Source organism: Peromyscus californicus, unplaced genomic scaffold (assembly GCF_007827085.1).
Source record: "Peromyscus californicus insignis strain IS unplaced genomic scaffold, ASM782708v3 Scaffold_16__1_contigs__length_79575227, whole genome shotgun sequence".
NCBI classification, from domain to species: domain Eukaryota; kingdom Metazoa; phylum Chordata; class Mammalia; order Rodentia; family Cricetidae; genus Peromyscus; species Peromyscus californicus.
Window position 1 is genome coordinate 77,256,330 of NW_026294458.1, and position 16,454 is coordinate 77,272,783.

Here is a 16,454-nt window from a genome sequence, read left to right on the forward strand (position 1 = left end):
AGTAAGGTAACAGGTAACTGTTACACCTGCCTATGACCTTGAGGTACATGCCCCTGGGGCGTGGCCACTTAGGGACCATTAAGACCTGGGATGCATGTATGACGCTCTCTCTTCACTACCTCCTCATGGTTTTGGATGCTGGAAGAGATCAGGGCAGAGCTCTCCAGAGAACAGTGTTGGACCGTGCCTCACCGTTCCAGGATCCTGAGACAAATTCCTTTATTCTGTCTTGTGAGTTAACCCCCAAATAAATTCCTCTGGTCATTAAGCAGACTCCATGGATAACAATATAATCTCAATACACACATGTACATACACGCATGCACAGGCACAAGAGTGTGACATGGCATGTACTCAACACAGACCCCTAAGTAATAATAAAAATGAACTTTACACATATGAAGTACTAGGGGCAATGCCTGAGACCACTGGAGTGGAACTTGACAGGTAGGTGATGGCAAAGACAGCTAAGAGACCAGAAGACAAGGCAACCTCCTACGTGTTAAAAGCAGTCTAGTGGAATGTGTGGCCTAATCTTCACTAAAGAACACACCTTACATACAAGTATTTATATTAAAAATCACTGGCAGCCGTGTGTTGGTAGCACATGCCTTTAATCCCAGCACTCAGGAGGCAGAGCCAGGAGGATCTCTCTGTGAGTTTGAGGCCAGCCTGGTCTACAGAGTGAGTTCCAGGACAGGCAGGACTGCACAGAGAAACCCTGTCTTGAAAAAAAAGAAAAAATAGAACAACCAAAAACAACTCATTAGTATGCAGTGATTCTTAGGACTAAAAGGGCAAGGTGCAGAAAAATGTGAACATGTTTCGTGCCTGTTCACATGGTAACCTAAGACACATCAACTTGTGTCTTAGTTTACCTGCTTACAATGTTTGACTTAAAAAAAAAAAATCTTAAAAAAAAAAAAAAAAATCAGACAAACCCAGACAGAGACATAATGTGTGAAACAGCAGGACTTGTTCCTTCAAAGGTACTATGCTTTTAATATGAAAGCCATCAAGGAAGACAACTGCTGAAATGTGGAACAGCTAGTGTGAAATGGACAGCCCCACTAGGGGTATCACTCTGCACTAGTTACCAGGTAGGTCTCTCAGCACACAAAATGAAGGACTACGTTCTTCTAGCTCACCCTTAAACTCTGATTTAAGAAGAAATTAAGTCTCCACTCAAGTAAGTTTCCCAAAAGATGTGAATGTCAAAACAAGGAGAAAGGCTGAAAGTACTTTCCTTTAAAAATACTGCTGTTTGCTCTCACGTAACACACAAACTCCATCTTATAGCTAAGAGGGCTGACAGCCTTTCACTCCATTTTTTTGAGAAACAAAGCAATTTTAGAACACTAGATGCAGAACTACGTTGCTCGAGAGTTTCTGCAATGCGTGTCCCTAGCGATGACTTCACTTCTCTTCATTTCAGTACTCTTCGTGCTAAAGTCAAAGATGCCACTTGTACTTACTCCCTCTTCGGGGTGTTTCTTCCCCATTGGAAAGTCCATTTGCAGTCACATCCTGATCCAGTCCCAGCCTCTGGTCCTGCTGCTGCTGCAACTGTCGAATCATCCCATCAAGAATGCTGGATTCAGGGCTTGCTTCACCACTGTCGTTGGTCTGCAGGCTTATGATCTGTTCAATCACCTCCCCGTCACCTGCAAAGTCATCCACCAATCTGTAATCATGATGCTTCGGAGCAGAACAACTACAAGCTTCACTAGACACATCAACGGGGCTGGCAGGAAGCTCAGCGGAGGAGCACCACCCAGCATTGAACAAGACCCTGATTCCAGGCACCCTGAACAAAGGAACACAGAAACAAAGCACTACGATAAACTTCTTTTCAAAACATAACCTAGTAGGAGAATACCCTACACACAGCAGGTGAGTAATTAATTCAACAGAAGGATTAAAATCAAAGACTGGAGATACTAAGTCACAGAAAGTCTTCACGTGACCAGTGGACTTGCTCTAACTGCTGTGTACTGTGTCCTTTATTTGTATACACTGTGCTGCACTAAAAGCTGCTGTCCAGACCTGGGGCCTAAACAGCCAACTGCCTGGGTGGTGGCCCAGGGACTAGAAGCAGTGATATTTCTTCTGTCTCAAGAAAAAAGAAGATGGTCTTTTGGTCTCCAACAAAAGACAACCAGTCTCTACTTGCCCCAGAGGTTTTGAGAGGTGTCTCAGTAGGTAGTGGAAAGTGGAGCATTTCTTTTCTTTATGGTACTATTTTTAAAAACCCAGGGTCTTCTGAGGGCTAGCTAGGCCAGTGCTCAAATCACTGAGGTATTCCAGTGTAAGTAGTACCAGTAATTATTATATTAAGCTCACAACCATGTTTTTAAAGTACCTCTGTTTTTCAAACAATGCCTTTCAGAGGGTGGTGGTAAATAAATGTTCATGGAGGGTGAGATCTTGACTCAAAATCAAAGACTGAGAAAATAAAAGACGGAGTCTGTGACCTGAAGTGCTTCCCTGCCTGCCTAATCAAGACCTCAAATGAATCCTGAGACTAAAAGAAAAAGGCAAAATGTCACAAAGGATAGAAAAGACTAACAAATAGGAGGAACATGACAAGCCCAATCTCAGTCATACTAATGACACTGAATCTAATGGTCACACATCAAATACATAAATAGATAAATCTTAAAAAACTAATCCTGCAGCTGGGCGGTGGTGGCGCACGCCTTTAATCTCAGCACTGGAAAGGCAGAGCCAGGCGATCTCTATGGGTTTGAGGACAGCCTGGTCTACAGAGCGAGCTCCACGATAGGCACCAAAACTACACAGAGAAATCCTGTCTTGAAAAACAAAAAGAATAAACCAACCAACAAACAAAAAAAAAAAACACTAATCCTGCAAAACACTAAGATTTGGAGACCTAAAAAGTATCAGAAGTGCTTGTATTATTCTTTGAATTTTTCCAAAATTTAATTTTTTTCCTTTTATTTATTTGTGTGCTCATGGGCACACAAGCAAGTGCAGGTGCCTACAGAGGCCAGAGGCATCAGACCCTCTGAAGCGCACATCATGCTGTGAATATGGAAATCTGGGTAACTATAAGTTGTTTCTCTCTCACTTTCCACCATGTAAGCAATGGGTATAAAACTCAGGTTTATCAGGCTGGACAGCAAGTACCCTTACCTACTGAGCCATCTCTCCAACCCTCAAAAATCACCAGGTGACACCAAGGCAACCCCCAGGAAGCCACAAGGATGACCCCAGCTAAGACTCCTAACTAGTGGAGAGGTTGCCTGAACGGGCCATCTAGGTAATCAGATTGGTGATCTACCCTAATTGTCGTCAGAGATACTCTATCCAGTAACTGATGGAAGCAGATGCAGAGATCCACAGCCAAGCACTGGGCTGAGCTCTAGGAGTCTTGCTGAAGAAAGGAAGGAGGGATTGTATGAGCCAGGGGGGGTCAATGATGGGGGAACCCACAGGGGCAGCTGACATGGGCTCATAGGAACTCATGAACTCTAGACCAACAGTTGGGGAGTCTCTATGGGATCAACCTAGGCCCTCTGCATGTGTATGAGAGTTGTGTAGCTTGGTCTCTTTGTGGGGCTCCCAGCGGTGAGATTAGGACCTGTCCCTGGTGCTCAGCTGGCTTTTGTGAGTCTGTTCCCTATGCTGGATTACCTTGCCCAGCCTTGATGCAAGGAGAGGAGCTCATTCCTGCCTCAACTTGATGTGCCATGCTTTGCTCAAGCCCATGGGTAGCCTGCCCCTTTCTGAATGGAAACAGAGTAGGAGTGGAAGGGGACCAGGGGTGGGAAGTGTGGGTGGCACCAGGTAATCATAGCACGACTACTGAAGCAGGAGGATAGCTCCAATTTCAAGTCCAGCCTACGCTACACAGGCAATTACAGACAAGCCAGAGATAAACAGGAACACCAGAAAGACAGACACAGAAAGACGGAATTTGCACTTACTTGTGGCCACATAGCCTAGCTGTGGAACCAAATGTTCGTCTGCTGAGTTTTCTCGACCTGGTACTAATCTCTGGTACTTGGTTGGATGAGGGTTTCCATCTACATCTACCAAGAATGGTGGGGGCATAAGATGAGGTGCCTGTTGCGTCTGCTCATCTAAGACATAGTTATTGGAATCTCTTATCAGTGGTCGGTAGTCAGTATGGAAAAACATTTGATCAGGAATCTATGAAAGTAAAGATCATGGAATGACATCTTGAGATTTGTATTTGTTATGGACAATAATATTATAAGTATTTAAAACTAGAAGCAACAGGAAATTAAATAACTATTTCCAAACTACCTCTCCCAACTCTTCATTTTATACACTACAAGAAAGCATTAAAAATTACCTTTTCATATGGTTTGCTGCATCCAAAACCAAATATAAGAAGATGCCCATGAGAATCTGTACAGGCAAAATGTTGTCCATCCTGTGAAAACTTACAGTCAAACACGGCTCCATGTCCTTGCCCTTCGATCTAGGAGACCCAGTAGAAAAAGAACATTATATTAACAAGCTGTATGTTTTAGCTCTACACGTAGGACTGTCTGCTGAAATATATGCTACATGCTCATGGGGGCCAGCACAGGCAGAAGGGGCACGGGACCACCTAGGGCAGGAGGTGCAGGGAGTTGTCAGCACAGCCTGAGTATTGGAAAACACCAAACCAGGTTCCTGTGCAAGAGCATTGGGTGAGCCGTCTCTCCAGCCACCATGCAAGCACTATAAAAGGTTTCAGATTTACTTTACTTTGTATGTGTGGGTGGTTGGCCTACACGTGTGTACGTGCTTGAAGTTCATGCCTGGTATGTCAGAGGTCAGAAGAAGACACCAGATCCCTAAAACCCAAGTTCACTGATGCTATGAGCCTTCACGTGGGTGCTGCAAACAAACCCAAGTCTCTAGTAAACCAACAAGCTCTCAACAGCCGAGTCACCTCCAGCCCTCAGCAAACAACTCTGCTACAGAACCTTCTTTAACATGGGTAACTGTCTACAATATGCTCAATGAATAATATCACTCTTTCTGAACATTTTTTAAGACACAGGGCTTGCATCCGGGGCTGTGCAAATGTCAAGCAAACACTCTATCGATTAAATCCACTCACACAATTCTACATTAACCATATAGATATTAAACTAGAAAGTCCTCAAAGACTGAATCATTAACACTCCAAATGATCAAATGAATACATAAAAAACAATTCAAAGTAAAGGTTTTTGGGATAGAAAGATAGCTCAGTGGTTAAGAGCACTGGCTGCTCTTTCAGAGGACCTAGGTTCAATTTCCAGCACCCACATGGCAGCTCACAACTGTCTGTAACTCCGCTTTCAGGAGATCTGACACCCTCACACCAATGCACATAAAATAAAATTAAATAAATTATTTTTTAAAAGGGTGCCAGGTGGTGGCAACACACATCTTTAATATCAGCGCTTGGGAGGCAGAGGCAGGTGGATATCTATGAGTTTGAGGTAAGCCTGGTCTACAAAGTGAGTTCTAGGACAGCCAAGACTATTACTACACAGAGAAACCCTGTCTTGAAAAACCATGAATGAATGAATGAATGAATGAATGAATGAATGAATGAATGAATGAATGAATGAAGGCTTTCTTTATTTCTCACAGGTGAATGGCATGTACTTTTATTCAATTGTTTGATATATAAAAAGCTAATATCCTACAGGTCAACAATTAGAGTGGCAAAGTTTAGTATTTGAAAAATCAAACTTTTCTAGAATTAAACCGTTCTAATGACCAAACATGATTGGGGGTCACAGGCGTTCATACCTGTGCTCACCTCGCTACATTCACCTCACTGCAAACTCCCACAGTTTTCAGAGGCAGGTGGATCTCTAAGTTTGAGGCCAGCCTGAGCTACAGAGCGAGTTCCAGACAGACAAGGCAACACAGAGAAATCCTATCTCAAAAAAACAGAAAGAGCCGGGCGGTGGTGGCGCACGCCTTTAATCCCAGCACTTGGGAGGCAGAGCCAGGCGGATCTCTGTGAGTTCGAGGCCAGCCTGGGCTACCAAGTGAGTCCCAGGAAAGGCGCAAAGCTACACAGAGAAACCCTGTCTCAAAAAACCAAAAAAAAAAAAAAAAAAAAACAGAAAGAACTCATGCACCCCATTAATTATCAGCACAAATGCATATTCATGACCATGTGAGCCAAGGCAGGAAGTGGCATCCCTTCTGCTCTGCTGCACATTAATCAGTACAGGTTAGCAAACAGGAAATAGAATCATTTAAGGGGTAGCAAGACAGCTTAGCAGGGAAAGCCACCTTTACCAAGCCCGACAACCCGAGTTTTATGCCTGGACCCACATGAGAGGAGAGAATTTCTACATGTGGACACTGTCAAGAGCATGCTCCTATACATACACAATAAACAAACTTATGCAGATAACCCCGTACTTCCCAACGTCCCACTATTAAAACATAGAATGCAGTACAACCCCGAGATCCTTCAAGTAGCCCCTGGCACAATCTGCCCCTTGTTCTCTATATCCCTGGCTAGAATACCCATCATAGTAAACTGGAAGGAAGTGGGGAAAGGGAGAGCTTCAGAATGGAAAGGGTCCTATTGCACACACTGGCCAAGCTACACCACAAGTACCCCAGGGTCATGCTGTGCAACAAGTTTTCCAAAATGAGAAAACCAATTTCAGCAAAGCAAGCCTGAGGTTTACGTGTCCTACACAGTGATTCCTGGTGAGATACAAGCTGCGACTCTTCCACAGACCTTAATAAGTCAATGTCCTCCCATCCCTCAGGTCTATTATGTATTTAGGAAGTCCTGTTCCATACCTAAGGAACAAGCCTGTGTGGTGTTTAGCACCACGGAATCAAATATCAAAGCCTCTGTGGTTGGAGAAATGACACACTAGTTAAAAGCCTTTGCTGCTCTTCCTAGCGCACTGCTCTTCAGAGAATCCAAGTTCAGGTACCAACACCCACATCCAGCTGCCCACACCTGCCTGTAACTCCAGCTCCAGGCAGTCTGACTCTCTCTCTGGCTTCTCCATAGGCATCCAAATGCACATATGCAGACCAACACAGACATAAAATTAGTATCTTGAAAAAATAAAACAAATCCTAGGCCTCTCAGATAGGCAGTGAGATAAGGGGGCCTCATTATACAAGATCAATTACTCTTTGTATAAAGACTATTTAAATACAGTTTTCAAAGTGTGAATTAATATAGTTTTGTTTTCACAATTTAAATTCAAAATACAATATACTGGAGCCAACCACAGTGACATATACCTTTAATCTCAACAACACTCATGAGGCAGAGGCAGGAGTATCTTTTTGAGTTTCAAGCCAGCCAGGTCCACATACCAAGTTCCAGGGCTACACAGTGAGACCCTGTCTCAAAAAAATAAATAAATAAAATAAAATAAAAACAATGTCCTTATTCTTACTAAGTTGCTATTGTCTACCTAAATATTGCATTACTGTTGTATTTTTTTCATGACACAGTAATTTCAAATGTAATCCATGTGTGCGTACATGTACATGTGTTTGGAGATGGAGTCTCACTCATATCCCAGACCAGGTTGGGCTGGAACTGCTACTGAAGTCAGACCAACTTCAAACTTGTGGCAATCCTACCTCAGTTCTCCCAAATGATGGAACTGCAGGTGTGAGCTACCATGCCTGCCTCAAATGCTAACATCCTTACATGGTTTAAAAATTTATTTTTCAGGGTTTGCAATTATACATATATGAAAGGGTGTGGTTGTATATATGATGAGTACAGTACCACAGAGGTGGCTAAAAAGAGGGAACTGAACTTGGGTTCTCTTCAAAAACAGTATGCACCAGACTCCCTTACTGAGTTTTAATCCTTTTTTTGTGTGTGAAGATAAGAATCTTACTAGGTGTCCTGGAACTCACTATGAAGACTAGGCTGGCCTCAAGCTCACAGAGATACACCTGCCTCTGCCTTCCCAGGACTGGAATAAAAGGTGTGTACCACTAAGCCTAGCCAGTTTTACACAGTATTGAAGAGATGCGTATACTTGTGAATTTTAAGACCACATAGAAAGTGTCCAAGGTTTAGGTGCTTTTTCCAATAACTGGAATAGAGAGAGTTTTCAGAGATGCCTGAATATTACACTTTAGTTGTGTTATTTGAATTCTTTCAGCTAATGATAATAAATAAATTACTCCAGCTTAAGGTTATACATTATTCAGACTGCTGGCAGTGGTGGCGCACGCCTATAATCCCAGTAGAGGAAGAGGCAGGCAGATCTCTGAGTTCCAGGCCAGCCAGGGCTACAAAGAGAAACCCTGGCTCAAAAAACCAAAAAAACAGAGAAAGAAAAAGGAAGAAACTGTTCAGAATATAATTTCAAGGTAATATGAAAACTATAAACAAGGCCGGGCGGTAGTGGCACACGCCTTTAAACCCAGCACTCGGGAGGTAGGTGGATCTCTGTAAGTTTGAGGCCAGCCTGGTCTACAGAGTGAGATCCAGGACAGGCACCAAAACTACACAGACAAACCCTATCTTGAAAAACCAAAGAGAAAAACTATAAACAAGGTGTGGCAGTTCACATCTATAATTTCAGAAGATTCAAGGGTCAAGATGATCCTCAGCAACATAGGAAACGGGAGGCCAGCCTAAACTCAGACTCAAAATGGCTCAGAGGTTAAGAGCATGTACTACTACTGCTCTTACAAAGAACCAAGTTCAATTCCTAGCACAAGATATGCTCACAATTGCCTCTAACTCTAGCTCAAGTGGGGATCCAACACATCTAACCCACAGAACACATCTACCTCACAAACACCTAAACTCAATATAAAATCAGAATTTGTTGGTGAGGTTTGATGAAAATATATTTATAAGCATAAAATGATACAATAGTTTAATAACCCAAGAATAAAAAATATTTTACAGTGATAAACCCAATTAAGTGCCATTTTAAACAAGTATTTCTATCCAACACTGTCACTTGTTTATTACATTAAAAAAAAAACTCTGCAGCAGAATCTAATCATGAAACACCAGATGGCACTGACTGACATTCTGAAACTTTTGCACAGGCTCTCCCTAAGTTACAGAGTAGCAAAGAGAAAACAACGAAGTAGGCTACTGAGTGTTGGAGCCCATTTAGGTTTCCTAGTGGCTTTATCTAGCAGGTGCATAAAGAGGATGACCACCAGCCAGAGTGCAGGTGTTTGGAAGGGTCTACACTTGGCTGTATTGGGGGGGGGGGGTGTCTCTTTTGTTCTTCCCCTTGGCATTGTCAAAAAAAAGCCCTTTGGAATAAAGTTCAGGGTTGAAGAATAAGGACCCAGGCCCTCCCAAGGCTATCCTGTGTTTCTGTCTTTCCTCTCGTCACCTGGGTATCTCCTTCTATCTAATATAATATTTCTCACTTCTCCCTCCTCAAGAGTACCCTGGGTCGTAAAAGTGGTGTCTGGACCGCCACAACTGAAGATTAAGAGAGAGTAAGACAGCTCAGCCATTAATACGGTGCATAGCAATCTGTAGTGGATCCTGGTTTAAGCAGCAACCGACCACTATGAAAGGCACTGTAACAACTAACCTAGACCTGGATTAAGCGCTGCCTTTTTCTCATATAATGGATATGTCCTAAGTTTCATAATACAATCCTAGTTTGGTTCTATAATCTAACAACTGACTCAGTTTTATACAGGGATATATACTGAAGGGGCTACAGAGATGGCTCAGCAGTTAAGAGCACAGGCTCCTCTTCTAGGGGATCTAGGGCCCAATTCCCAGCAGCACCCACATTGTGGCTCACAACCATCTGTATCTCTAGTTCTAGAGAATTTGCTGCTGTCTTCTGGCCTCTGTAAGCACTGCACACACATTATACACATGCGAGACACCTGCACATATAAAATAAACACACTGACAGGCATATATGCGGAAATCAAAAACTGTCTAGGTAAAACTTATGAATATCTGTAAGTTTACAGAATGTCATGTACATATCTGTATGAGGCTATCAGACACTTAGTAATACGCTTCTATAACCTTAATTTGTACAAAAGTTGCCACGGCATGTCAATCAACTTCTGGCTAACTCTCATAATGCATAAAAGCACAAATAAAAACCTCACTTCACTTACCATATTAAAATAATGTTTCATCTTGGTGCCTTTTGTAATATCCCATATAAAAATGCTGCCATCATGTCCTGCAGACAACATAATTCTGGAATCAAAGGGATGTGTCTCCAAAACAAATACTTCATCAGCATGCCCCTTTAGTCAACAAAGTCATAGTATTAAGGACAGTTGGCAACTTACATGTTTTTAGTCAACAAAGCCATAATATTAAAGGACAGTTGGCAACTTACATGTTGGAAATTAATAAAAACAATGATTTACACATGTATATAAAAATTCCCAGTCATTTGAATCATTTAAATAAAAATGATTTATACATTATATTCATAATAATGTTATAGTTTCAAAGAAATGGGGGGGGGAGGTTCAGGGTCACTGACCCTGTGAGTTTGAGGCCAGGCTGTTTTATATAGGGAGTTCCAAAACAACCAGGGCTACACAGAGGCCCCGTCTCAAAAGCAAAACCACAAGTTAAAGAGTTTTCTGAGATATACACCAAACTGAAGGCCAACCCAGACTTGATTCAAAAAACAAAAAATCTGAGTTTGGCGTGGTGGCAAACATCTTTGATCCAACCACATGGGAGGCAGAGGCAGATCGATCTCTGTGAGTTCAAGGCCAGCCTGGTCTACAGAGTGAGTTCCAGGACAGCCAGATCTACACAAAGAAACGGTCTCCAATCAATAAACAAACAAACAAACGAATGAATGAATAAATATTTAGAAAAGTAAAAACAAAAATCACTAAAATAAATTTCTGAATTCTATTATATTAAAACTACCTACCAGTAAGTTATGAAGCAGTTGTCCAGTGTAAGAATTCCACACTTTGAGGACATGGTCATTCACAGCTGTGACAACAATACTATCATCCTGATTCCAAGCTATCATTGTAACTTTGGGTTTCATAAACCTCTCTTCTTCAGAAGATGTGTCTCTAACAAAGCAAAGACACTGTGTAAACTTACTTGGAAAGCACAGCACTCAAGGTACAGTTCCTCACTAATACAATGGTAACAAGGAAAACCTAAGAAGAAGCTCAGCTGGCGAAATGCTTCTCACAGTGAAGTCCTGGGTTTGATCCCAGTACATAACACTCATGGCAGTGAGAAGCCTGTCATTCCAGCAGGTAGGAAATAGAGGAAGGAGAATCATAAATTCAAGGTCATCCTCAACTACATGAGGTCAAAGTCCAGTCTAGGCTACATGAGACCAGAAAGAAAAGACAACTGCGAGAATCTAATTCATGTATCTATTTCATCAACACATAACAAATTATCTTGAAATAGGTCAGGGCAAAACCAGAGGAGCAGAGGATAACTTACAACAAGCAATACAGACACTCAGGGCAGGTTTTAGGACACCACTAGTACTTAAAAAACTATCCTGCTCACCCCAAATCGACTTTTTCTTAACTTTTTTTTTTTTAATCATTTGTTTGTTTGTTTGTTTGTTTGTGAACACATGGTTTCTCTTTATAGCCCTGGCTGTTCTAGAACCCATTCTGTAGACCAGGCTGGCCTCGAACTCAGAGATCCTCCTGCCTCTGCTGGGATTAAAGGTATGTGCCACCACTGGTGGTCTGATTGCTAACTTTCTATCAACTGTTTCTTCAGAGAAAAACAAGGCAGAGAACCTAAACTGGAAGAGTATACAAACTGAGATGAGCCCTAGCATGCATGCATTAAACCACCGTTCTCTGCTCAACTCTGAAGGTAACGTCCACCTGCTTCAAGTCTCTGCCTCTTAGACTAGGAAATGGACCTGTGTAGCAAATAAAACCTTTCGATGGTTGCTTTTGTGAGGTTATTTGATCACAGTGACACAAAGGAAACCAAGACATGGTAAGTGCTTTATAACAGATACCTTATTGAGAATAAAACACAAAAAGACAAACAACAACATACACCTTTCAAAATTCACCATTTTTGTTTTTGTTTTGTTTTCTTTGGAGGGGAAAGTGAGACAAGGTCTTCTATGTAGCCATAAGCTGTCTTGGAACTCTCTACATAGACCAGGCTAACCTCAAACTCAGAAAGATCTGCCTGCCTCAAAGTCACTTTATAATTGACAATTTTATCATACAAAAGTTTCCAAGTGGAAAGAAAATTTTTAATTAGTAATAAAGTGTATTTGCTTATTACGTTATCCAGTTTTAGCTCCAAGAAAGCTTCTATTTTTATTCATTTACTTATATATATCCAGAGGGAGCAGCCAACAGCAGCAGCAAGGACCAGCCTTGGGTACTGTGATGATTAGATTGTCTTCTACTTGACAATGTAGAAGCACTTGTGAAGAGAGTCTCCACGCCTATCTAGATCCGGTGAGCAGGAAAGCATGCAAGGGGAATTATCTCCATTACCTTAATTGAAGTTGGAACATCTGCCCAATGTGGGCAGCACCATTCCCCAGGCAGGGGATGACCCTGAGATCTGTAAGCTTAGAGAGGGTTCTGAGCTAGAGATACAGGCATGTGTGCATTCATTCATTCATTCTCCCCTGCTCTTGATAGTGGATATGAATAGCTGGTTAGAGGTCCTGGCATCATTTTCACAATGGACTGTAAATTATAAGCCAAATAAACCCTTTTTCCTCTGGGCTGATTTGTGTCAGGGTATATTATCCAGCAACACAAAGGAGGATAGGACAGAAATATAGTAAATTCTAGCCAGGCAGCAGAGGTAAACATCGTTCTGTAATCCCAGCACCAGGGAAGTGGAGATAAGAGGATGAGGAGCTCTAGGCCAGCCTTGGCTACATAATTCTAGACCAACCTGGGCTACCAGACACTCGGGGGTGGGGGGGTGGGGGGGAGGCGTTAAAGCAGCTGCAGAGATGGCTCAAGAGTTAGGAGTGCTTGCTTCTCTTACAGAGGGATCACCTGAGGTCTGTCCCCAGCACTCACAACAGGCAGCTCACTACCGCCTGTAACTCGAGCTCCAGGAGATCTCTGGCCTGCACAGGCATGCACAACCACATTCTCCCCTCAGCCACAAATAAAAAAATACATTCCTTTAAAAATCTTTGTTATTTTTTTGTTTTGTTTTTGGAGACAGGGTTTCTCTGTGTAGCCTTAGTTGTCCTGAAACTCATTTTGTAGACCAGGCTGACCTTGAACTCAGAGATCCTCCTGCCTCTACCTCCAGAGTGCTGGGATTAAAGACACGTACCACCACCCTGGCCCTTAAAATCTTATCTTTAGAATGTAAATTTATAACACTGGCAATAATTTGGTTGCGTTTTTTTTTTTTCTCCCCTCTAAACTGTAGGTTTTAAATGCAAATCCTAAACAGAACAATCTAACAGTAAAAGTACAAAGTGAAGAATAATTCTGTCCACCTGAATGAAGGACACTTCTATGTATGCCAGTTACATTTTAATAGATTCCGGCCTGATCACAATGGGTTAATCACAGAATGGACTCATATGATGGCATTACTGGAGGTGGGAAGGGTGGGAAGTGGGCCTAGTAGGAGGCAGTACATCACTGGGTGCATGTCATAAGGTCTATAGTCTGTCCTAGCCTGTTCCCTTGTCCCTCTGTTCTCGGCCTCCTGACCCAACAAAGCACATACTGCTCTGCTATGCCACATCCTTGTTCCATGATGGATTGAAGCTCCTCAAACTGTGAACCAAATAAACCCTTTCTCCTTTACTCTATTTTCTGGAAAATTTGGTCAAAGTAATAAATATACATGTGCATTTTCCTGCATTAATTCGGTTATGAGATTGAAGGACTTTATTCATAGTATGTAGGAGGCAGTTAATACTCTCCCAATAAAATTAACCACACTGGGAAGAAACCAACAGTTCACCTGCGTTGACTTACCCTGAGATTCTGGTAGCCATATCCAGTAGGATGCTTCTCCATTCCAACTGTTCAAACCTCCAAATCCGAGCTGTTCCATCTCTGCTTCCACTTAAGAACCTTGAAACATTCAGAAAAATCATCTAGTCATATGCTAACTATCAAGGATTACAGTTAACATTAAGTGAAATACAAATAGTGATCTACAGATGTTATTCAAGGTCAGATTATTCAATGCAAAGCTAGATGAGGAAATCTACCCCCTTTTACTATTCTTTGCCTGGCCCTACAAAGCAGAACACACTATAAATTCAGTTGTTTCACAAATACACTGAGTTTTAGGAAGAAAATAAAATACAAGAGGGGGAAATGTACCTAAGAGAGGGTTAAAGGAAAAAAAAAAAAAAAAAGATGTGAGAGGATTAGCAGCTCCAGAAACTCTATCTCAAGCATGTCAGTTTTAAATTCTAACTCATAATATTTAAAACTACACTTTGGGGCTGGGCGATGTGGTACACGCCTCTAGTCCCAGCACCAGGGAGGCAGAAGGCATCTCTATGAATTACAGGCCAGGCCAGCCTGGTCTACAGAGTTCCAGGACGGCCAGGGCTGTTACACAGAGAAATTCCGTCTCAAAAAACCAAAAAACAGGCCGGGCGGTGGTGGCGCACGCCTTTAATCCCAGCACTCGGGAGGCAGAGCCAGGCGGATGGATCTCTGTGAGTTCGAGGCCAGCCTGGACTACCAAGTGAGTTCCAGTAAAGGCGCAAAGCTACACAGAGAAACCCTGTCTCGAAAAACAAAAAAAAAAAAAAAAAAAAACCAAAAAACAAACAAACAACCTAGGGCTGGAGAGATGGCTCAGCGGTTAAGAGCACTGGCTGTTTGTCCAGAGGTCCTGAGTTCAATTCCCAGCAACCACATGGTGGCTCACAAAATCTGGTACCCTCCTCTGGCGTACAGGCGGACAGACAGAACAATGTATATACAATAAATCTTAAACAAAAACAAAAAACTGCACTTTGGGAAAGGAACCAGCCATATGTTACAGGCCAGAAGGCAACTGTTAATATGAGTTAACAGACGCTTGTTCATGAGGGCTTTAAGATTTTTCTTAACCTACTCAGAAAAAAGTATCGTTCTTGGACTTCATTTTTTCAGGATTCAACCTCTGGTTAAGAACTACCCTTGGTCCCGGAAGCAGCAAGTAACAACTCTCAAATCTCACACACCAGGTTCTATTCAACCACTCTATCTACTGCAAGTGCCTGCAATGCACAAGGTCACAGAAGTATAGTTAACAAGAGGGCGCAATGTTTCTAAAACTGAGTAGCTTCAATATCAGACAAAGTTAACTACTGGAGGGCATTACGGCTCAATGGAGACCACCTTCTACCACGCACAGGGCCGACCACCACCAATACGCTCGACCACCACCAATACGCTCATTCGGCGGTGTGTCCATTAGAATGAGTCCGTCATTCCACATGTCAAGATGTGTCATTACACCCACAAATAAAAATGAAACTGCAGATAATAATAAGGAGGAGAAAATATTTAGCAGCTAGAGCAATAAATAGTGTATTTCATTTGCCCGACAACATACACAAATGTAAACACATACTTACCGGTCACCATTGTTACAAAACTGGATACTATCAACTTTATCCTAAAAAGGAAAAAGAGCAAATATGAAAACTACTATCTACATTACTTATCAATTCCCTGAACAAGTCTGTGCACTAAGAAATACACTGGGAGTCAGGATTGGTAGCACATGCCTTTAATCTCAGCACTTAGGAGGCAGAGGTATATGGAATTCTGTTGAGCCTCATTGAGGCAAGCCTGGTCTATATATTACAAGCTCCAGAACAGCCAGGGCTACATAAAGAGTCCTTTTCTCAAAAAAAAATAAATAAATACATTGGTTTAATAGCAAGGAATTGACTTGGCCAGTCATTATAGATGTGTCATATCTATGGAAAGTCTATAGAGATTCACTAAGAGTACTAAGACCTTTTCAAGAGAACTACACTCACAGAAAGACTGGCTTACAAAACTGTAGCTGTGCTTAAATTACGCCTTGACTTAGATTGTAAGTAAAGAGATCAAAAGGCTCTAATGAAGCCAAAAGGATGCAGCACGCTGCTTATCTATGTACAAAACAAAACCTTCTCTTTTAGCATGACCTGAACCTATTCATTAAATAAGTTCTGAATATGGACTGTTTTCCATAAAACCTTATTGTATGAGGGACTAGAGGAGGCTCAGTGGTTAAGAGCAACCATGTGAGCGGTTTCAGTTCCAAGAAATCTGACCCTCTCTAGTCCTCCGAGACACAAGTGACTCATAAACACACATACTTAAATGTATAAAAATTAATTTTTCCTTTTCTTTTTTGAGGCAAGGTTTCTCTGTGTGGACCGGGCTGGCCTTGAACTCTGAGATCCACCTGCCTCTGCCTCCAAGTGCTGGGATTAAAGGCATGTGCCACCACTGCCTGGCATAAAAATAATTTTTAAATTTAAGTTAAAAAATGT

General features: G+C 42.0%; 1 protein-coding gene across 1 annotated transcript in view; it reads right to left on the reverse strand.

The window, feature by feature from the left end:
- Window positions 1–16,454, reverse strand: part of Brwd1 (bromodomain and WD repeat domain containing 1) — a 94,955-nt gene that overhangs the window by 49,675 nt on the left and 28,826 nt on the right. Inside the window, exons 12-18 of the mRNA XM_052741297.1 lie at window positions 15,543–15,583; window positions 13,936–14,034; window positions 10,893–11,043; window positions 10,108–10,242; window positions 4,343–4,471; window positions 3,951–4,176; window positions 1,476–1,664 (exon numbers count right to left, since the gene is read on the reverse strand). Of these exons, the coding sequence (XP_052597257.1) occupies window positions 1,476–1,664; window positions 3,951–4,176; window positions 4,343–4,471; window positions 10,108–10,242; window positions 10,893–11,043; window positions 13,936–14,034; window positions 15,543–15,583 (970 nt within the window). The remainder of the gene's footprint in view (window positions 1–1,475; window positions 1,665–3,950; window positions 4,177–4,342; window positions 4,472–10,107; window positions 10,243–10,892; window positions 11,044–13,935; window positions 14,035–15,542; window positions 15,584–16,454) is intronic.